This window comes from Habropoda laboriosa, unplaced genomic scaffold (genome assembly GCF_001263275.1).
Source record: "Habropoda laboriosa isolate 0110345459 unplaced genomic scaffold, ASM126327v1 scaffold486, whole genome shotgun sequence".
Classification (NCBI taxonomy): Eukaryota; Metazoa; Arthropoda; class Insecta; order Hymenoptera; family Apidae; genus Habropoda; species Habropoda laboriosa.
The window spans coordinates 414910-439694 of NW_017100724.1; the positions used below are offsets into that span (position 1 = coordinate 414910).

At 37.8% G+C, this 24785-nt stretch overlaps 1 protein-coding gene across 1 annotated transcript in view; it reads right to left on the reverse strand.

The window, feature by feature from the left end:
- Positions 1 to 24785, reverse strand: part of LOC108577056 (GTP-binding protein RAD) — an 80746-nt gene that overhangs the window by 50065 nt on the left and 5896 nt on the right. Inside the window, exon 2 of the mRNA XM_017940151.1 lies at positions 23428 to 23688. Coding sequence (XP_017795640.1) covers positions 23428 to 23688 — 261 coding nt within the window. The remainder of the gene's footprint in view (positions 1 to 23427; positions 23689 to 24785) is intronic.

A 24785-nucleotide genomic window follows, 5' to 3' on the forward strand; every position in this document is an offset into this window, starting at 1 on the left:
GAATTGTTAATAAAGCAAAAGCGGCTGCCGGTCAATTGGTCATAAGCGAGCTATGAATCTTAGGTCGCGGGCTCCAACTTTTAAGCGAATCGCGTGAAAGGCCAAGCGCGACGCTTTGCATAGCAGCCCATCGTGGTCGTGACGGCAATTTCGATTCGACGCCGTCGATATTTACAGTGCACCGGCCGTGTAAAACGAGTCAACAACGAGCAGTTAACCACCGCGTTTCCTTCGAGAACACCACCGTGATAACATCGCTAGGTACGTACACGTGCCACTGTACAGCCTGTTCCATTCTTCGCGTCCATTAGAACAAGTTATGTAAAATTAGCAAATTACTTTATCGACCTGTAGATTGGAAATAGTACCCTGAACGCGTGTTGAATAACTGGTGACGAGAGATTGGAAATTTCATTTGAGATATTGAAAGGGGTGAAAGGAGATTGAGGAAACGTGATTTGCAATTTCTCCGGTGAATATGCTATTATCTGTTTTTTCCAGGTATATTCGAGTGTGTTGAATAGGTTCTGCGAAGCTTAATTATGTTTTTTTGCTGTTTGCGCATGTAAATGGGATTTTACCTGATCTTTTGGTACGAAGTCAGAGATGTGATATCGGAGAATTTTTGTAAATGTAGCTTAGGGTACATTATATTTGTGAAAATTTTAATATTTTAAGTCTAATTTATAAAACTGACGACCATTAAGCAGAAAATAATTGCAGGATAAAGTGTTGATATTAAGATGTAAACATTATTAAATTAAAGTTTTAAATATTTTCTGTCAAATGTTATATATGATGTTTCTAAAATATTTATTTTTGCATTTATCGCGAAAATAGAGTTTCTCTGCAGACCAGTTTCATATTTATGGAAACTTTTATTCCATAGAATCTGTGCTATAGTGAGAGATAGGATCTCGAGATTTGACCGATTGAAATTCAACTGTTTCGTACAATGTCAAAATCAATTCTGACGATTGACGAAAGAGAGCCGTACAGGAGCATATTAATAAAGCAACTGGAACGATCGCCACGGGTCAGTAACGACGTTATTTGCACATAAGCGTTCAAATAACGATCGTGCGCGTATAACTTCCCGTGGACTATTTAATCCACGATTTTCCGGGATACTAGAAAAGCTACAAACTTAAAATTAATCTTTGGAAAATGGAAGAAACGATTCTGACACATTTTCTTAAATTTCATATCCACGAATATTTAACTAATTCGATTAAACAATAAACGTTTGAAAGTTAAACGAGTAAAATGTTGTAAAATCTAGGAAAAGTATGAAACGTCTAAAGAAGACACGAAATTATTTTAACGAGTACGTTTCTTACTCTTTTATTTTTTTTGAAATTGTTCGTAACGTTATTATGGAATTATTCCACGTGAAAAGAAGAATCAATGCTTGCCAAAAATTTTCCACATTCGTATCAGGTTCGTACAAGCCGGAGTTGTTCTGCTACGCAAAATGCACGAAACTGTCTGCGACGTTCACGAATATACGCCTTTTGTGGCGCTGGAATTAGGGGTTGAAACCTTGAGACGATTCCCCGCATCTTCCTCCAAACGAAGGAATTGAAGCGCGTCGATGAGAAAACCTTGGACTCGAAGATATTGGCTACGAATGAAATTCCAAGGAATCTTACGTTAAAATTACTTTCCCTTACAGTTATTCCACCAATCTCGAGACCAATTTTCTCCGCAGGAGTCCTCATTTCCGACGTTACTCTTGCAAAATAAGAAAGGAATTTGGTTAAAAATTATCACAGAAAATTTATAAATTTCCATCACTTCGTAGCTTATCCGCGAAGTATTACAGAAAATTGAATTTTAAATTAGCAAACGATTGAAAAGAAAAGCTCGATCGACGGGAAGAGGAGGAAAAAGTGTGTCGTTGGCCTCTGACAACGTGAAAGAGTGAGGCCAAAGTGACTTTGGAGGGGTTTATTTGTGGGAAATTGCGTGACACTTTCTTCCTTGATGCGAAACCGATCACTCGATTGCGTCCGCGTAGAACGAGACGTGGAGAACCGTAAAGCTTTACGAGGCGAGCTTTATTTGACGCGTGGCGTTTCAATCAGCCGTTACAAGCTAAAACGCGTAAGCAATTTTCCAAGTGTTCCAGCGATCTATGACCGTGCGCGATTTTAACGAGCCACGTTATTCGGACAGCATGCGGAAGTTTAATTGACAATTCGTGTACGCAAGAATTGTAGATTTTCACGTGCAGCGAGAAAGACGCGAATTTTGGAAGGATACAGGGTGAAATTAAGGAAATGTTAAGTAGGACGTGATTGTGAGAATTAAATTCGGGGGAAAAACATTGTCACTTCTTTTCAACGAACTATCGTGTTCATTAAGAATCCGTATATCTATCGAGACGGTCTATATGTCGCGTTTAAAACAGAAATACTTTCTACAAATAGTCGGTGTGCAACTAGTCTGGCGCTATGAATAACTCATATCAAGTGCTTAAAATAAACTACATTCTATCGTACGATTATAACAATTCTTAACATCGATGCTGCGAAGACCGATGTTCAATTTTATGATAATGTCGTTGAATAAATTTTCAGTTAACAACCATTCTTAATATTAAAACCAAAAAAAAAAAGAAGATGTAGCACGTGGACACATTGCAGAATTTCCATTTTATAATAATTTTACTTAATAAATTTTTATTCGGCAAGCATTCTTAACATTGAAACTAAAGAACGAAAGGATATAACGCATGTACACAATGCAGAATTTCAATTTTGTAATGGTATAATTTAATAAATTTTTATTTAACAATCACTTGTAACACGTGGACCATAAAAATCAATATAACACGCATACACATCGAAGAATTTCAATTTTAATTTTAAATGCACTTGATAAATCTACTTCTTGCATTAATAGTCGTAACTTTGAGACTAATTGTATTACGACTGATACAGAAAATTCTTTTTTAGTCGAACAGACGTGCGAAATTCAATGTGAAAATAACGGAAATTCTTGGTGAATCGTTAAAACCTGTGGACGCATTGGGACGTAGGGCAAGTGTTTTGATAACTGCAGCCTAGAATTCGCTGTCAAGTGATACTGGTTTACGCATGGGTGGACAGCGGTATTGTGTTCATGCTCGTATTCTTCGAAGTTCGAACATGTTCGGTGGAAGAACAAATAGCAAACGGGGCGTGTGTCTGATAGGATGAAATGCAGAGAAAATCTCTCAAACGAATGCCAGTTTTAAGGAGAGATAATACTCCACTATCTTTTTTCTATCTTATTCCTCAAAATTTGAGGAACTTAGGTTTTTTTTTCTTACACAATAGAAAATCCTTTCTTTCACAGTTGAACATAAGTTTCTTTAAGTAACAGTACAAATAGTGAGAAAAACTTATGTAGGTACACTTGAGACGTAGTTAACAAAAATAGCTCAGCTTGTGAAAGTTGAAACGGTGAAACTTAACACTTACAACCCAGATTTCTGGAACTTAATGTCGATAATTTCGGGGCATAAATTTTCGATTACGTCTGCGAAGATCAGAGAATGTGATAGCAACGATCCAAGTCGGTTAAGAAACTCTCGCACTCGATATTGATCTAAACGAGGTTGTGTAAAGGTATCCTGGAACCTTGAATCACGAGGGGTTAACAACGGTGGCACCGTAAATTAACCAGGCAATGTGATTAATGAATCAATTCGCAACACGGAAATCTCCGCTATTAAATTTCGTGCGTTAAACACTTTAATTACCGAATCTCGTGACAGACACGAGAATTGTTATTAATTGATAAATCATTGATATCGTGTACTCTGCGAATCATCGATATCGTATCTCATAAATCAGGTGTAATTGATATACTTTAGGTCTGAACTGAAATTAAATAATAATTTTCCTTTTAGTGACATTTTTGTCAAATATAAATTGAACGATTTATGGAAACTAACAGAAGCTTATTTCTCCTCTAATTTTCAATCGCTTTTTTCCCCCAATTGATGTCGAATTCGAGGCTCTCGGTTACAACCCACTTCGTGCAAATTTTATCCCGGAACGAACGAAATAAACTGTGCTACAAATGTTTTATTTCGTTTAGCTTCACTGTGGGGATATTCAGCAGTAACGATGGAATTATTTTGTTGCATCTCAAGGATCGAAAGGAAAAAGCGTGAAATTTTTCAGAATCCCCAAAATATCCTGTTGTGGACAGATAGCAGATGTTTTCCAGGACTTGTCCTTTAAAATTTCATTACTATTCCCTTCGTTTCTTCTTGCTCCCCCTTCCTTTTTTCGCAAACACCTCTCGATAGTCTCTCGTTCGATTGGATTGGAACGTGAGACGATCCAGAGCAAACAAGTTATTTAAATGAACGTAACTTCCATCCTGTGGACTGATTGAATTTGTTTGCACCGTAAGACGAATTGGAACAAAATTAATTTCAAAGAAAATCCTATTGGGTTACCTGTTTTCGTATGGTAAACCCCTTATTCCGTCTCCCTTCGATAAAATCTCTCAAAGTTATTTCTACCGAATAACTAAGTAAATGTATTTTAATTTGTTACATATAAATTTAGTTCAAAATTTTTTCTCAAACGATTCCTGCGTGCAATTAGCGCGTCTACGAGAACGTGACAGTTTTAATTCGAACTTTTTCTTCGCTTCTTGTCTCAATTTCTAATTGCTGCTCGCTTTAACTTCCCAATGCCTTTTCGTCGAAGTTGGAATTAAACGGGACGCGATATAATTTATCATACCTCCGCTTTAGCACGGTTAGGCGCCTCGTTAAACACTGTTCCCTTGCCATTATGACTCTCGCTACACAATTCTCTGTTCAATTTCATCCTCGAGATGGTAAAAGCCAACTTCGATCTCGTCCTCGTGGTTGGTGCACTTCAAAGTCCAACTTGTTCCCTCTGGGCGATGGAATCCAACCCCAATTTAATGTCAGCGATGCTGGAATCCATGTCGAGATTCGTTACAATGACGGTACAGTCGAAATTTAACTTCGTCCATGAATTAGGTTCAATTTTGTTTTCAGCTTAACGTAAGTTGATATTCATGATGGAATTTCATTTTCGTTCAATTTCATTCCGACACCTGAATATCGCTGGATTCCAGTTTGAATATGGAACCTGATGAAATTTCAATTCTGTTGATTCTAATATTAGCGAAATCCTAATTTTACTCGACTTCAACGATGCTGAATTCAAAGCAACTCTTCATTCGAATCACGATAAATTTGAAAATCCTCTTGACTCGCAAATTTGTTTCGTTGAAATTCGAATCTAACTTAGTTCCAGTAGTTCCACTTAATCTCAGTCGTGAAATTGAACTCTAACTTACTTCCAATATTGGTAGAATCCAAGTTCTACTTGGATCCTAGTGACAATAGAATAAAAGTCCGACCCTTGGTGGTTGCAGGGATCAGACTTCAACTTTGTACACCCAATATGGAGAAAACTAAATGGAACCAACATCCGTTGTGTAGTTCAATCGTGAACTACTGCTACAACGTAACGAAAACCTAACCACTGACAATTCCCACGAGTGTAAAAAATCCAAGTCCCTAGGATTTCCCTCGATAGTTACAATTCCGCGTTGAATCCTCGATCTCTTTGTCTTTCGACGTCTTTGTTGCAACCTTTTCTTTTCTTCTCCACAAATGGGTCCGTTAATAGCCGCTATTGATTACCGACAGAGCGTTCAGAGGAAAGAACGGGGAAGAATTTCGATGGAAGTTAATTGTCGAGAGATTGTCGATGAAAAAACGACGAAACAAACGACGAAGCGAATATAACAATTGAACTGGCGATAATCATTTCCAATCGTGTATATTAACGACGTAATATCTACGTTACTTTACCGAATCATTTCTCGTGCAACGTTTTACATTTATAACGCAATTTAAACGTGCAACGCGTTGACTGTCAAATTACAGCTAGTGTCTTCTTATTGAATTAATGAACAAGCAATTGCTCGACTTTTCTCCTCAACAGAGAGCAATTTCCTCCGCTCTTTTTCTGCCCGCTGTTTGTTGCTCGCCTATCGTTTACCGATACATTTCAGTTTTTTTCCTTCAGTCAATTGTTTCGACAATTTCTTCATTATTCGAAATATATTCACCGTGAATAACCTCGACGATGTTGCGCATTTTCTATTTCCAATCAAACGGCAATTACTCATTTATGATTTACTTTCAACCGAGTTCCCAGTGTGGAACTTTCTTCTTCTTCCTCGTTCGTTATCGCTTGTCATTAACTGGCATGTTTATTCACCTGTATTTTTTATCACTCGTCGAAATTTTAGGCTACGACTGCCGCCGGTTTCTGTTTTGACGACTTTCCGTTTTATCGTTCGTTTATCGAATGCCGTGGTTATTCTCCCCCGAAATTGATCGAATTTCCATTCGGCCGGTCGCGACGTGATTTAAAAATAGAGACAACCTCTGAACGAAGTGATTTGACGAAACCGTTTCTTAACGAACAAAAGCGGTTTCACGACCTAATTCCAGCGTAGATTTCACGAAACAATATCGCACGGTCACTTCACAATGCGCTCGCAATTTGGCCTGCTGAAGCACACGTATTTTTAGACGTGGCTTTCCAACGCTTGAAATTTTTGCAAAAAGTGTATGGTCGGGCAGTTTCTGATGTGAAAATGCGAATGCTTGAAGATAGGGGAATCGCGGAGTGAAAAGTTACGGTTTGTAAATGGAAAAGTTACGAGTCGTAAGTTGCTGATGTGAAATTTCGAAGTTGAAAGATCTTTAATGTGAAAAATTTATAAAATGACGTTGGAGTGTTCTAAGGGTTTGTATTGCAGAGAAAGTGATACATTTTTACTCTAGAATAAATAATTGATGAATTCTCTTTAAAAAATTAGAACAGAGAGCCAAATAAGAATTATTAGTTTCTTTGCGAATTTTAGTACTCTACGATACAACAATTGCTATTGGTAAAATGCTATTCCAAGTTTCCCAAATTCTAATTAAAAATGAAAATTCATCCTATTCAAGAAGGAAATTTTACTCGTTCTGCAGTGTGAATCTACGTGAAAAAATAAATTGAAAGTGTAAAGTCATATTTTTCCATAGGGAGCTTAATCTATAACAAATCTACGATTAATTTTTTAACCCTCTATGGGCCCGTGTAACTTTCAAGTCACATACTAATATATCGATATTTTATTAAATAATTGAACTTTCTTCCACAAAATGGCATAAACGTCTTGTTGTACAATGTCTCTGTTAGAATTATGGTAATAAATTAAAAGATATTATTTTAATTATGAATCTTCTTTATTTTGATACGCGAGGAAGGCACGTCGCTATGCAATCAATCAAACAAACATAGACAAGACGCTGAGAAAAAAAAAAACGTATCAGCGTCACCCATACTAAACAGATGGTTACTATGTTATTTCTATATATATATTTATTTATATTAATCTGCTTCAGTATGTTGATTATTTTTGCCGTTACTATTACACAGACACATACTCATTTCTCCTTATAATCCAACAGTCTCCTTATTAACCAGTAACTTTCTTGATAACCGTTGTTACTTCAAAGTTACAATATGTATTCGTTATGATAAAATTGTCGAAACTGCTGAATTCACTGTTATTCTGTATTTATAGGTCGATATTTGCTAATTTTACGTTACATAAATTCTTTTACACTCAAGAAAAATATTCGGCCCATAGAGGGTTAAACGATTTATTCGAAAACGAAGCTTCGTGTGAAAAAATTTTACTCTACATTTTCAACTTACTTTTTCATGCAAATTCACATCAGTTTGGTGACACCCTGTACACTCGTATGAGCAATAAAAATTGTTCCACAAATACGTCTTCGTTATTGCCAATAATTTCCATCAAACAATACTAAAACACTTTGGAACTGTTCTAATTTCATCCACTTTCACATTAAAAAGTCTAGAATTGCCTGAAAGTCTCTCCGTGTCGAATTTCAACAAATCATCCCCAAATTGTACCGCCAATCAGGTGACAAAACAAAATAAAAATTATTCTACAAGTACATCTTCATTACTGCCAATAATTTCCACCAATCAACACCAAAGCTATAGAATTGTTTTAACTCGATCCACTTCCAAACTAAAAAGTCTCTCCAAGTCGAATTTTAACAAACCAATTTAATAACACCCTGTATATTCGTACGAACAATAAAAATTGTTCCACCAATCAACGCGAAAATTATAAAATTGTTTCAACTCAATCCACTTCCAACCAAAAAATCCTGGAACCATCTGAAAGCCTCTCTGCGCAAGTATCCACAGTCTCCACGAAGTTTCCGCGAGTCATCCCCAGGGAGAGAAAGAGACAGAGCACTTCATTGTCCTTGCCGTGCAACATCTACGAAAAGCGTTCGATGTCTGATTGAAATACGTAGGTATCGTTGGCAGCCTCGAGCCGCAGCCGCGTCCCTTTGTTCTCCAACGCGTAATACCTTATTCCCATTCATTGTCCGCGGATTCTCCGCCGCGGATCGTATCGCGTCGCCTTTGGCCACGTGCAGAAAAAGAAGTGCATATTCATTCTCTCCACTCTTCCTGTCGCCGGAGAAATAGGGAGAGAGAGAAGAGGGGTTATTTAGACGAAGATCCCGGGTATCTGTGGGACGCGCTGATTACCAGTTCGAGGCAAGCAGCTTTCGTCGCCTTCGTACCACGCAGAAGAACACGAGTCGCAATTTCGCTGCCGCGCCTTTGTGTACCCCAAAGTGTAGGGATCGCTTTGAGCGGCAAAACGGCTCGAAGATCGACAAGTCCGACGAGAAAATTGGCCGACGACAGGACACGATTAATCGAGCGCAAGATAGCTGTTAGAGAGATCTTTCAACAGTTTAGAGGAAATTTTTAAGTGATGATTTTGTTACTTCGTTTTAACAGGCGAAAGTATAATTCCGGGTAGATTCTTGAAATCTTCGTTTCTTGGGTTGCTTGAGAGTAGGAAGTTTCGTGTTTTAACCCTTTCGTTCTCAAGTTATTTAGAAGAAATATATTCGTTGCATATTTGTGTGTGCCGCATGAAAATTGAAGGATTCGTGAAAATAGTTTATTTGGAAAACGTTTAACGATCTACTATTATTCATAACCTGTTGATTTGTATTAATGTAGCCCGTGTGTGCTGTCGCACTGAGCCGACTGATTAAAAATGGACAAATGCGTGTTGCCTTTCTAACTTTGTGTAATTTTTATTGTATGTAAAAACTAAGTGACTAGTTTGACTGATAGATGTTTTTGCTCTGACTCAGAGTAATGATTCTGACTTCTCGAGAGCTCGTCTTCGCCCTCGAGAGCGGTGGTTCTTGAAAAATACGCTGATTGGTGAATATTTTCTAGTATTCATCGCCAATCAACGTGCCTAATTTTCTCGCCAACTCCTTCCAGTGCGCCCTTAGCGCGCTTTACCCTGGTGGAGTGGGAGAAGATCCCAAGGGGTAACCAAATGTTTATAATAATTCGGGAAATTCCTCCGGGTGACTCATCGGCCAGCGGACCGTTACAGACAATTGTACCCTTCGGAAAACCCGTGGTTTATGGCATGTTCTTAAGCTATTGAGCGCGAAAGGCACAAGCGGCAAAAAACTCTAATTAAGTGATTCTACCGGCCTTCGCTAGGATGGACGTTAAAGCATAACCATTTAAAAATATTGAGAAATTGCGAGTTTTAAGGTTGTAGACTAAATGTTGAAGATCTAAATATTTCAGATTGCATTAAAATTATAAATAGCATATTTGCAAACAAATTATTCTCGCAAAATGTATAAATATGTAGCGACAGCAGAAGAATAAGGGTGAAGTGTTGCTTTTTGAAAAGATTTTTTTTATAAACTTGATAAATATATTTGATCTACAAAAGATGGGTAGAATTATTCGAACGAAACAAATTTAAATATAACTTATACTTGTTTTCTTTTTTAAATAATCCTACATTTTGAAGATCTTTCTCGAAATTCAAATATAAATGCACTTCCTTATTCGCCGTGCTATATATATAATGATAAATGATCCCCTGAAAAGCTATTTAAAAAACATCCAATAATGAAAATCACGAAGCAGAATTTTATATTGAAGGTCGTTTAGTTTCTGCAACATCAAACGAGAAACACGTTGGTCAACATTATCAACAGGAAAGATAATCCTCTCCCCGTTAATCAATAATGCTTGTTGTTGTTGCGATAACAATAGAATGGAAGTTGATCTTTAGTCCGGTGTAAATAACGTTATCGTGGCAAATACCTGAACTTTCAAACATTTTCCTTAACTTTAACCACTTTTCTTCCCGGAGAATTATTTCCCTAATATAAATCTGGGAAGCGTAAGGTAAATAACAAATTCAGCTTCCTTAAACCACTTCGAAACGAAAAAATAAATAAATATAAATACCACGGCTGATAAATGAAATCAGTGCAAAGGTGATTTTGAGTTAATCGATTTTCACGAAACAATTTTCTTCTCTCCGCAAAAAATTCGGCATTTAAAGTTCCGCAAGTTTACCATTGGAACGACGAAATGTAAATAAGAACAGGTTGTTTCTCAGGGTAAAGAGGCAAACAGTCCACGGTACTGAAATTTTAATACGTGAAAAATCTGGTGAAGCGACGAGTCACGGGACCAATCGAGGCTGGAGGAAAAAGGGTTGAGCGGCGTCATCTTTCGAGCCATATTTTTAGAGCGGTTTACAACATTACTTTGAAACGCAATACCCTGCAGACACGTTGTGTGACTTACACCGGTTAAACGAACTCACACGATATATTGTTGGCCGTGTACGAGAATGGTAGCTCGGTTGTTCGGGACAGAGAGAGAGAGAGAGAGAGAGAGAGAGGGGAGAGAAATGCTCGTTGAACCCTGAAAGAAATTTTCATTTTATTTCACTCGGCTAGCCATGCCTGTAATTAATAATTTTCCGTGTGGCAAAGTGTCAGCCCTTGCTCCGTTGTTAGTAAACACGGATTTTCCTTTAACCAACGTCGGCCGCCAGGGGTCCATCGTTTATTTTTAAAACGAAATCTATTTCGAGGCTCGGAGCCCACCGGGTCCCTTTCATTAACTTTCATTACCGTGGCGGACGCATTCGATGATTTATACCGTGACGCGTTTCTCTCTGTCCCAAGTGCAAACCTTGAACCGCGATTCCGAGGAAACTGTGAAATGATCAACTTGACGAACACGGTGGACGCCGTTTGCCGACACTTGATTGCAACCCCGTTCGCTGGTCCTTGGAAATCGAACGGGGAAGTGAGTACACAAAGAGGAAATTCGTGGGAATTTCGTGAGAAGTATGAAATTCGAATAATATTGTGAGAGATAAAGGTTGAGTTGTTACAAAGGCAGGGATTCTGTTGTATTTCTTTGGAAATAATGGGATTGGAATTTTTCAAGGAATGGGATTTCCACAGAATTGGAATCTCCGCGAAAATGGAAATGGCAAAGGAATGGAAATCCCAAAAAATGGAATTTCCAAAGAAACAGGATTTCCACAGAATTGGAATTTCCATAAAATTGGAATCACCGCGAGAATGGAAATTCCAAAGAAATGGAAATCCCAAAGAAATGGAGTTTCCAAAGAAATGGGATTTCCATAAAATTGAAATTTCCAAAGAAATGGAAATTCCAAAGAAATATAAATTCCAAGAAATTCTTAAAAATTCCAAGGAAATCTCTGAATTTCCAAAGAAATACAGAAAGATTAACAATTGTAGAACACACTATGAAATAAGAAAATTATTTTCTCAATGTAAATCTAGAAAGCTTAACGAACGATACAGGAAGAAACAAAATATCTCAGTTTGGGTGATTAATCGAACGATCGAAGGTACAATGCGACGATAAATCCTCGGTTTGCGTGAAAAGCAAACTCTGACAGTCGATCAGGCTACAGCTGAGAAAATAAAAGCGACATTAACAAAATATTAAAGATCGTTACGCATAGATAGAAAAATAAGGGACGTTATTCATAGCCACGTGAAGCATGCTCGCCGCGATTATAAATATATTGCAGGACCGGCAATTTCATCGAAGTGTTTATGACAGAAAATACACCTGCATACGTGGTATATTTTCTGCACCGTGGCAATGTCAACAAATCGTTATATCGCCGGCTATCCATCAGCACAGGCCTGACAGGGAAAAGTACAACCGCGTGACGGCAGAACGTTCATTGGTTTAATTTTAATTAAATATCAGCCGTAATTTCATCGTGAAACGTAATTAAACAGGCGAGAACAAGGAACCACAGATATAATATTATATTCAAATAATTAGTAATTAACGATTTAATAGATATTTATATTCTTTATAATCGCTGCTTGAGGATTGTTACTATAGTTTTAAAGGATAACTTCATAACACAAAGTTTTTCGTTTTAATTCATTTAGATGAAAATTTATAAAATTCTTTTCAAGCTTCAAAATGAGAATTTAAATGGTATCCAAATTAAAAAAACCCTTTTGTTACAAACGGTGACTATAGTCATTCACCACTCGCTAAGTCTATAGTTACCCACGAAGTGTTTGCTAAATTTAAAAACTGCATTTCCTTTTTTATTTTCCGTAATTGTTACAAAATCAACTAAGTATAAAACGCTAATTTTCAGTCAACCTTTTAACCAGTAAACCGGTAAATTTTTTAATCCCAATTGCCCGTTGATTAAAAATAAATCAATTCGCCTTATCCATAGCAAACATCACTCTACTTCAAAAATAATTTTTAACAAAAATACGATAAAATTCTATCAAATTCACGAATAAATAATCGATTTAATTAAAAAAAAGAAGAGACCTACTTTTCCAACGACTCGTCGTCAACAACAGAAATGTTAAAGAGGCAGTGTAAAATTGTTAATTTTCCGAACTGCACCGTACACAAAAGGTCAGTTATGCGCTTAATAAATATTTCAGCGCAACGGAAGGTTGGAATTGATTAAGAGCTGCGGTGGAATGTTTAATGAGAAGCGTCATCGACGCGAAGGGGACAGCGACCCGAAGACGAGGAAATATTTAACAGGGTGGACGATGAATAAAGAATGAAAATAAACATGACCCCTTCTCCAAGACACCGGTGTAGCTCAACATTTCACTGTACTTACGTATACACGTGTTCGTAACTACTGTATAGCCGTTGTTATATCAGACACCAGACCTGACACGGCTTATTTCTGCACACGCTTTTTAACGGCCGGTGTAACTTTCGCCTCGCGATGATATCGTCATCGCCGAACACTTTACCATTCTTACTTATTCACTTCTTTGGAAAATGAAATTTACAAAAAAGCAAAAAAATTCCAATTTCTTGCACAATTTAAATATCGCAGATGAAGGATCCAAGGAAAAGGATCAACAGAATCCATAAACTAAAATTTTGCAGGAGAAAGGAACTGTGAAATGTTAAAAATTCTATGCTTCTGTAATTTTCCCAGTGTAATTTTTGAAACGTTAATTTTCCAGTGAAATTAGCTTTTCATTTACCTGTGTAATTAATTACGACTTGCCGTATTTAAATTAACTATGAAAATAATGCAATGCAATCTCATTTCTACATTTCTTCATATCTGTTGGCTTTTCCCTTGTATTCTTCTGATGTTGAAATAACGTTATTAGAAGTGTAGGGGATTTATGTGAGGATTTATGTAAACTCGAACGGACTTTTGACTATACTATATTTATTAATACTTTATATTGCTAGGTGCTACGCTAAGGATGTCGCTCAATCAATCGCTGGATTCATACTGCCTTTCGCTCCCTCGCATTCGCCCTAATGTCATCTTGCATACATGCACACTTTTCGTTAGAAGAAAACACACACGCACTCACGCACTCCTCGCCTGATTACTAAAACTAAACATTCGTTCAATATCTTTCGCGCTATCCCAAACACTCGACCTGGCACGCCGGTCCTTACCGCTCCGGCCATAGACCCTCACGCATTCACACAGACAACGCATTCATACAAACAACGCACTCACGCTCGGTCATCCCTACAAAAGTAATTGAAGTAGAACTACCTAACCTAGAAATTGGACAGAATATTGACCTAGAAAGGAAAGGACGAAAATATCGCGAATTTCTGCTACACCCTTGAAAAATAAGAAGTAAAGGGAAGTTTCTTGGAAATTGACGGAGCAGAAGTGATCTTCGGATATGGCAGGAAACATAATGCCCGATGGACAGATTGAATAAAATAGACGAATGACTAGGGGGGAATGACAGACGGACGGGTTGCGAATACAAATACACCCGGCATCGATCCACGATCTTCCATGACTTTATAGCTGTGCACCGTTCGTTTTATGAGGGGTGTTTCCCCTCCCTATGATTCACCCTCCTCTATCCCGTCGAGCACGCTCATCTGAAACATTCGCCAGAGCGAACGTCCAGTATAATATGACTGGTAGCAGAGAGTGAGGAGAAATAATGAAAAACAAGGGGTGACCTGTTGCTGATAGCGATCGATTCCCCTTTGATGAACGCGACGTCGATGATATTGCACAGTTTTTCTTCCTTTGATTTTCATCGTTGCAAATTTTTCAACGAAAATTATTCGCCGCCATTTAGGTGTTCACCTTTTCTTTCGAATACATTCGCTAAAAAATATTGCGAATTGCTCGTTAAAACATAATTCTGTCGGTGTTTTTTTCTTTTTTTTTAAATATTGTCATTTGCTAGATTTTAGGTCTGTCTGTCTTGAGGTATGTCTATATTTTAGAAGATCCTCGAAACGTTATTACGGGATATGAATATGTGATCCAGATGGTCTGTATGTTTGACCATAACAGTGGATTATAATCAAGTATGTATATAGACGTATAAATATTGCTCGAATGTCGGCGTAGTTGAGCATAACCTTCATAAATTTTTCAGAGATTCGTGCCTACCCCTGATGCGATATGCATAGAATTGAAACGTGTACGCAATATCGTTTACTTTTCTCCTGAATTCGTCTTAATTCTTCGTATTTCTCGATTCTCCCTCAAATTTACAATACTATTACTAAACGAACACCACTGCATGCCAAAAAAAAAGAAAAAAGAAGAATACTAGCTAATGATAAAATTGTAATTAACCACTCGAACCAATCTGATCGCTGGATTTAGTAGGAGAAGCAGCTTGAACAAGGGGAAGAGAGGAATTTTAGCGAAACAAAATGCGATGTCCCAGATACGTAGACCGGCTAATAATCGACTTTACTCTTTCACCGGCAGTTTTATCGATAACCCTTTAGGCGGCCGCGGCGAAATATCGGAATATGTTTTTTTTTTTTTTGTTTCGTCGGGGGTAAGCGACGCCGCTCGACGGGAATAATGAAGGAAAAGGGGGCGTATATAGCGAGCGTCGAACGTGTGGCGTCGCGAATCAATATTATTTACTATTCTGTGGTGACGAAACGTTAGCGGGGTCGTTATGTTTACCTACATACATCGAGCCTGAACTCTATCTCCATCCTGTTCGTTGACCCTACGAATATCCTGGCAGACTGCAGTTAGGCGTGCGACGAGGCGAACGCTCGATACCTAGCCTCGACATTGCCGGACAAGGTATAGTCGGTGGAAGCAATACAGCGAGATCGTAAAATCGTTCGAGCGTCCAAGTACACGTGATACGAGCGTCGAAACTGCAGTTTCGTGGAGATAAGGAGCTCGAGATGCGTTTAGGACTGTCTGATGTCAACTCGGAATTGGTTCTTTCGTTGCGCTATATGCGGTCTGTTTCGAAAATAATGACACTGTATCTGTAGAGGTTTTTATAGGTTACTTTTTTGAGAATTGAAGTGATCAACGTTTAAAATAGTACCTTTGGGAAGTGATAGAGCGGTAGAAACATTTTTCACATTTCTTAGAGCAATGTTGGAAGTATTCATATTTTTTGGGGCATTCGTTTGGTCGATCAGAACCTTTTGAACGTTTTTAACTGTATAAAAATGACGACATTTTGGATGATTTTTAATTTTGAGAAATAAAAAAAAGTCACAGGAGCTAGAATTATTTTTTTTAAATGTTAATTTGAAAATGACGTGGAGATATATCGATTGGTGTCGGTGATTGAAGCTTTAATTTATGACTTCGCAATATCAGTTCCATCGACTATACATATAGGAACGTCGTTTACTTACACGATCATTTCACGATCGAACTGACTGAGACCTTTAATAATGCAGCGGTTCCATTAAACCGCAGCCAGCGATCTTCTCTCTCGTGTTCTCATTCTTTTGTACGCGATAAGAGACATAATTGAATTCAATTTAGGGGACGACAATAATGGTTCCGTTGCACCGGAAAAGCATAGCGTTCTGTTTGAAATTGTAAACCCTAATCAAATAGAACTCTAAATTGCATCGAAAGTTCGAAAAATTATTTTAAATAAGCGTAAACTTGTAAAATTACAAAATTTGACATAAAACACGATATTTTCGAATAAGAAGACACCGTCGTAATCCTGAAAGAAGGTTCAATTTCGTAAGAATCAACGAAACTGACAAAATGGAAACGAGTAATGAGAAGTCGATGCAATTTTATCGATGTCATCGTTCAGAGTAGAGAAATTAAATTGAACCACTGAAGAAGGATCTCCGAAAAGTTGCAGACATGGACGAAACTTATTGGTTTCACCAAGTGTCTCACAGTTTCATTTTAAAGGTCCTTTATACTTGAAAATAAGCGAAACCGACAGGATCCTATCAAACGATATTACCTAGCCGTACTTAACGAATTGATGTAAAACGAGAACAACGAGCCTGATTATTTTATTAATCTCCATAACGTTTGCTCTTTCAATTTTCTCGTTTCTGACGACTTTTTAACGAACTGCTGAAGAAATACTTAATCTGGTAGAATTTTCACGTAAATGGTGCTTTAGAAAAGAGCAAAGCGGACTTTCAAAGCTTTCACTGACTATTCCTATTTTTCACGTGAACTAATCTTTAAAATTTTTAACGATATAAGACATACCTTGCCACTAGTGACCATCAATTTATTTACAATGCCCTTTGTTGCAGGCAACTTTATTTTTGGAAACGTGTCGTGACATTAAGGGGATGCTTAAATACTCGAAGACAAAAGCTCGAACGTTCTTCTTCTTTATTAATTACACTGATAATTTTAGGTACGCAGAACAAAGTTCTAAAAGTTGTCCTGAAAAAAATTCAAAACAAAATACCAGTATAATTTCAAACAGATTTTTCAAAGTATTTTTATTACTAAAAATATGCCCAATTTTCCAGCCAGCATACAAAACATCCCCCCTAACATCTTCGATCGCTCTAATTATACAGAGCAATTCTTCTGTAAAATTTATCGCGCGATATTCGAACGAAGTGGAACAAATTGAACAAATACTTGCAAATCCCCTCGCTTGAAATTACTCGCGATTGACCAACTTGTTAAACACGCGAATTTCCACCTCGCGCCAATTAACAATCACAGAGTGGCTCGTCGCTGGGGAAACTTGTTTGCGTCCGTCTTTGTTAACGACGGGCAGCTTTAATTGCACAAACGACGTATAAATAACACGATTGCCGACACGATCCGAAACAACAATGAAGTATCGCGATAAACAAAATGGTACTGGCAGCGTATCAGGAGATGCGTTGTAACAGGTGGTCGAATCTGATTCATCTACGGCAAAATCTCTCTCTCTCTCTCTCTCAGACTGGCTGAACAGTGTCGAATAATTTTTCCTCGAGAGTTCCCTTGGTCTTCCACGACGAATCGCGAGAACCTCGTTCGAGGTTCGAGGGGAGAAAAAATAAAAAGAAAATAAACAATGTGTGTGTTTTATTTTCGCGATAGAAAGGGAGAGACGCCACTGCGTCATCGGATGTTAGCCTCGAACGCTTAAGTCCGATCCAATTTGTTAGACAGCCAATTTTTGACAAACGATCCAATGGTTCCTCGAACCGGAAACATCGAACTGTTCGACGCAATAGCGCAACCTTCGATCGCTGATTTATCGCGTGATTGGTAGTGAGCCAAAAATCGATAAGAAAAATTCCACGGCAATTTATGCCTCGTGATTGTTTAATGGACGTGAAAAATGGTTGGTGTAGAATGGGAAGGGGAAATTGATGTGTACGTGCTAGGACTGTGAGAAGATGTACGTCTAATTTGAAGTATGCGAGGAATATGGGGTGTAAGAGGGTAGAGGGAATTAAGAGCGTTATGTGCAGAATGTGGAAAAATATTGAACGTCGGAATAGAGCACGCTAATAGCCGAAAGTTTCGTTGCACCCGCCTTATCCTACTCCTGTCGAATTTTCACTAACAGAATCTTTCCATCAATATAAATTTCTTAATTTTCTTCGAATTACTGTATTTCGTAAATTAAAAGTTTTCAACTAATAACGTACTTACAAAATAGAATTAAAAAGCAAAATGAAAATAAATTGGAAATAAAAATATAAGGGGAAGTAGAAGTAAGGAAAATGAAGTTACCAAATCGGGAAAAAGATACGAGTGATAAAAACGTAAAGGAACAACAAAAATATTTCATAAATACAAATAATCAGTGTTCGACAAGAATCATTTTACGAATAAATTTAACACAAATTATCGTCGATTCGTACCAAAAATTCATTTCCTCCTGGGTTTATAGTCAGATCGTTTTCGCTATAATAAATTCATCGGGAAATGCCGGTTGCGTGGAGTTACGCGCAGCACGCCGCGATTCGACTCGGCAGTTTTAAGTATCGAATGATTCAGCGTGGTGTTTCATCGGTAATTCCATTGACACTAATTGCAGGAGGATTTGGCCGAAGTTATTGGCCGGCGATATTACGCGATCTATCCTGCGTTGGTGCCAGCTTGATTAACGAGAAATAACGACTCGTTCGTCTATCGTCGTGCAACCCACGAGATTCGTGTTTACGTATACGTGGAACAACTCGCGGAGAACCGGTGAATTTCTTGGAAATTAATTCGACCTCGATGAAAAGAAACATTCGAAGAAATAATAATGAGATCATCCTTATAAAAGCTCCGAGCGTAGTCCACTTTTTTCCCCCAAATTTTTTGTCCAATTCCGATAGACGATACGAAATTGCACAGTGATTACAAGTGACCTGAAGGTAACACGGTTTTGCGCGATACGAAGATTTTTCTCAGTCCTCTGTTGTTATTGTATTTCAACGAAATTAAAAGCACGTCATGTTTGAAGAAAGAAGAGCGCGGGTGGAGGTTTAAAGCGGTAGATTATAAACGAACGAGTGACAAACGTGGAAAAATATGGCAGTTTTAATTAACGAACACGGACTGACTTGCGGAGATAGGTATGTACTTTAATTAGTATGTTCGCGTGTTAGTTGTGCTTGCGGCATAATTAAGCCCTGACATAAACTTACGAGGAGTGGAATATTATTTTATCATTCTAAGCCTTCCTTCAGCTAGTAGACAGATCTTAATCCCGTTTACTTTATCGTTATCATTACGAACTATAAGTAGAATATACTTTTTATAAACCACCATTTCCACAATTTTGTCAGTCTAAATGTTTCTTGAGCCAGTAGACAGATCTTAATTCTCCTTATTTTATCGTGGAGTGCAAATGTAGTAGAAAAATGACAAACTATAAGTGCGATATAGTTTTAATAAGCTATCATTTCAGACCGTTCGATATTACTTTCAGCTTTTCACGTGAGACTCTAGCACCTGCTTTTTTACTCACCTTTGAACAAGCACAGTATCGAATTAAACGACTATTTTAAAATAGCACTTGCTCTGTTAACCGAAGAAAGCGCGAACAATCTTGAAGACCTTCAGAAGAAAGTGTAATCAAGGCAAAGATCTATCGATCTTCTACCACAAAGATAATGAACTTGTAGGAGAAGAAAGACGCGAGACGAATAAGAATTCTGTTGGAAGTTAGTCATTTACACGGTTAAAAGCGGCGATTTAACACTCGAAGGTAATTGCTCGAGCTTTTTGATCACGAGAACGTGTATTTTTATACTCCGCATAATTCACCGTGAAAATTGCAATTACGTTTGCACGCGCGTTCCGCGATTAACCTTATCCACGTTCAAATAAACGTCGTCGGAAGGTGTAGCAGCGCCTAGCATAATTGATCTCTACGCTAGAAAGATCCACGAAATGAGATTTCAGTGAGAAATATTCATTTCGCGAGCGGACCAAGTAGTACACCCGATAAACTTAGCAGCGATACTCTCGTAGGTGAAGCGTGGTGCACACCCGGAAGGCAAATGTCATCTTCTCGAACGATCGTTTCCCGGAAATTGTTCGACGAGAAGTCAGGAAACGCGATCAGATTAAAGACACCGAACTGCATTTCCCGTAAACCCACACTAAACATCTAGTTCTCGATTATTTACCTTTGATCTTTATTCCTAAATGCACGGGGAGGGTGGGTTTTCCTTTGGTTCTGGCATTCTAGCTATAAACGGCGATTCTTGGACACGTACTTCCGGGAGTATGGACTAATTCGAATTTCTTTTGATACTTTGTTCTTGGAAAAGTTTGACGATTTTTCGGCGTGTTGCATTTTCTACTTCGTTTAAATTTAAGTATTTTATTTTTATTTAATTCTGTATTTTATAATACAGAATAATTTTAAGTTTTTTTTTCGTTTAAATATTAGAACAACATTCATATTTTCATATTTTGTGCTTTAAACAGTATTTAGGAAATTATTTTTCTGTGATTTGTATTTTATAGTTATACGAAAGAAGAATTGCTCGAACGGTTATTAATTGTGTGAATTAATTTACAGAGAACTTGAAGTAGGTCTCGGTAGCTGTATTTTGATCAAACAGAACTATTAGCTCGGCGTACTTCGAACGAGAATTTCCATAATGAAAAGTGCAGAATAACGTCGAGACGATTTTCACCGGATAGAAATGATAATATTCGAAACGGGCGAAAATTTGTAAAACAATCATTCGCAGCAGAAGTCCAGGATGGAGTAGCAACGTAGCGAGAGAGAAGACAGAAGGAACAACAAATATTCGTGATCACGTGAATCGAATGTTTTCATAGAGATCCCTGCCAGCCGAGAGATAAAATAGCATGGTCGAATATCGGGCTGAAGATGAATCAGGCGTCTCAAAAAACATCGAACCTAACCCTTTCCTCGCTAACGATTACTTTCGATGGCTCGAGGCACCACGAAATATTTTCAGATCTCTCCGTGGATTTCCCCGCGATTTATTGCGCGGAATTCATAGTGAAACGGAAATCTCGCAAATTGCGCGCGAAAGAACTGACAAGGCAAATAGAGGTAACTGAGAGACGTATAAAAGTGGAAATTAAGTATCGAAATACAAAATTACAGAACGGAGAAGGATATTTGTAAAATACACGAAGCAATTCTAAAATTGAAGAAAAATTTCGGTAAACCGACAAATAAGCACGGAAAACGAAAGGTTCGCGAATGAGCTTCGTTGAAAGTTTTCACGAGAAAATTTGTACACGTAGTTGGACGATATGCGTGACTAACAAGTATCGTGAAATCTCTTGTACCTATAATGTCTGATCAAAGGACGGTGTATTCTACTGTGCAACCATCCAGCTCATAAATTGAATCGGTTACTTCAGAAAGAACACGTTTTGAGTTAAACGCACTTCTGTATTTTTTTGTCAGTTCCTCAATGAAAACTTGGTTACCTAATTTACTAGGACAACATAAAAACCTTCAATTTCAAACACAATTTTCACCGATCTTCTTTAACCCTTGTGTCAATAACCAGAAGTGTCGTCTACTTTGTCGTCCAATTTTAGTAGTTTTCTGGTAACAAAATTCTAAATTTGAGGCAAACGCGGATAAGAAATGTGCGAAATAACAAGGATCTGGCCGGATATTTCGATCTTTTACCTGGAAGATCAAATATTTTAAGTGAGAATTATGCAAAATGGTAGCCGGATACCCGGTTATTGACATAAGGGTTAAAACAGAAACTATTGAAATGAAACAGTTTTTATCATTTTTCTAAAAAATCGTCCCAAAAGCCTGCTTATAAATTCCCCCCAAAAAACGACGTTAAAATATCCCGAATAAAATTAGAGCGAAACTTTTTCTCCATGTTCGAACAGCTAAAAACAAGGATTAACTGAAATCATTTTTCTCTCCTCGGAGAAAAGAACTGTCTGGAGTGATTCGTTTGCGAGCGCTATACTAGCCCGGGTGCACGTGGTGAGCGTCAGACAGGGCTTTTCTCGATCCGCCGGTGCATTTACACGGATCCGAAAATCTCGTTGGAATCGAGAGCACGGACGGGGCATTAACGAGTAAACGACTTTCACGCGCGTTCGTTGGCTCTGAAAACTCGCGTGGCGAAGCAACCGGTTCGAGGAAGTCGTACGACGTCACAACTATAGATACTCTATTTTCGCTTATCTCGCCTCTACCGTCTCCTTCTCTAAAGCCCTCCGCCGGTCCCTCTTTCTCTGGCTACCGCGAAACACCGTGTATTTCTGGCACGGCTTCTCTCGACAGGCGCGCAGGCCGGAGCACCGAAGACGAATTTCGAAGCAGAATACCGAGCCCCGGCAACGAGGCCCCCGAAAAAGCTGATAGGAATCGTTCGAAGGTGATCTCTGGAGGGCTAAGGGTGGAAAACGATCCGTCGGATAGGGGGAACGGGCAACCGGGCCAGAAATCGTCACGGAATCGAAACATCTTTGTCCGTCCGGAACAGTTTCAACGAGTGTACAGAGGTATTCCAAGGTACTGGACCAGAACATGTATCGATGTGAACATGTTGTGATACGGATTCAAATACGGATACAAAGAGTCGGAAAGGTGTTTTTCCAATTTTCAATTTTTTTTTATAGGTAGTTTTGAATTTATTTGGGAATAAATTTATTAATTGTATATTTTGGTGTTTATTTTTGTTTTTATCGTGGAAGCAGTTAAATCTGATAACTTTTTGAGAAAAAATGTATATGTTAGTTTGTGTAATTTGGTGTTTAAGATGGTATGTAATTTAAGAAATTCAGATGATTAGAATTCTGTATTCTATATTCTTGCATATCTTTCAAATTTCCTTTTAAGGGTGATTTTATTTATTTTAGTAAGGAAATTACATTGTCTCTTTCTTTTCTGCGATAGTTTCGTTAATTTTTTATCGCAAGTGGAATAGAAACTGCATGAAATGTGTGTGTTTATGCAACCACAGTGTTTTGTGCCAATAATTTTCAGAATTGAGAGATTGTTGTATAAAATAGATGCAAACATACCACTGTAACAGTTCTAATTTTACACCTTTCTACGTATAGCTTCATTGTTTTGTTTAGTCAACTAAAATTAGATCGTACAAACACATGATTGTCTTCTATCAACAATAGCAAAGCGTACTCTTTGTTAACATATTTCTTCGAATGAAAATAATATTATTTATGTTTTCTGAGAAAAAGTTTGAAATTTCACTGTAGGAAATCATGTTTGGTTAAAAAAAAGAAACTTACCCTTGCTGGTGAGACTGAAGCTTCTGAGCCTATAACTGTCCTCGTCTTCGCCATCTTCCCTCTGCGGCATCTGAGACGAAGTGTCAGGAACGTCCAAAAATGCATTGCTCTTTCTGTGATGACTGTGGTGCATACTTTGTCCTCTTCTACTTCCCCGTCTCCTCAGCCCAGGACTGATATCGTTGTCAGTCAATCTGGGCTCGCTGCTGCAGTGAGCAGATTTAACTGTGCCTTCATGGTGGTGATGGTGATGGTGTGCAGCTAAAAGCAAAAATAAAAATCCAAATGTATAATTAACAAATTTATTCTTACATCGGCTCAGAAGTTCGTGTTAAAAAATTCAGGACATTGAAAAAACTTAAATTTTGGGAAACTTAAAATTTTAAAAAATAAAGAAACTTAAAGCTTAGAAAATTGGAAAAAATAAATTAGGAAACATAAAATTTTTAAAACTGAAGCTTAAATTTTAGAAAACTTAAAATTTGCGAAATTGAAGAAGTTTAAATTTTCCTCAATTTCTGTTAAAAAGGGTTAACAGTATATCTACTGATTTTCTGCTCAGACTTGAAATTTCATTACATTATTTACCTAAAAATATTCACAGTGTAAAAATGAATTACACTCGTCGCATTGGTTTCTGCAAATTTATTCAATTTTTTCAAATATGATTTAACAAGACTGGCGATAGAAACGCTGTAATAACATCCAGAGAGATTTCTAAAGAGTCAGGTTACGCTCCTAATATTCTCGTTCCTCCACGTATCTGCCCATGCTCTCGTTCTTTCTCTCTCTTTTTTTTTTTTTTTGTCGCTACCGCCTGAACCGAACAAGCTTTTCATGCCATGGCTTCCCACTATCTCAACCGTAGGCCCTTTGAAATTTTTCCACTCTTTACTTTTGTCGCTGACCGCCTTTTGAAGGATCCGAAGTACACTCAGAGGAAAATACCGTGAGCAACGCGTGAAAATAAAATGCAGTTCGAGATAGAACAATTCAAAATGCGATTTATGTGTGGAAGTTTGATGGCATGATAAATCAGCCCTGTTCCATTTATCCTTTTCTCTTTCTTTTTTCCCTTTGTTTTTCCCTTTTTTTTTTTTTTTGATTGCAATGGCTTTGGAGAATTGAAAAGAACTGATCGATAGGGATTCATATATCAAGGTTTCCCTGCAATACTGCTCGCAATGTGAGACAGGGAAATATGTCTGCTGATCGTAAAAACGCACTAATTGGTTTTCCTGCTATTAATGCACGCGGGTTTCTCAGAAGCAGGAATTTCCCGTTACACTACCATCCAATTAATGACATTTCCTGTAGCGTGTAACATGTATACGATAAAAATATAAGAAAATTTTCCT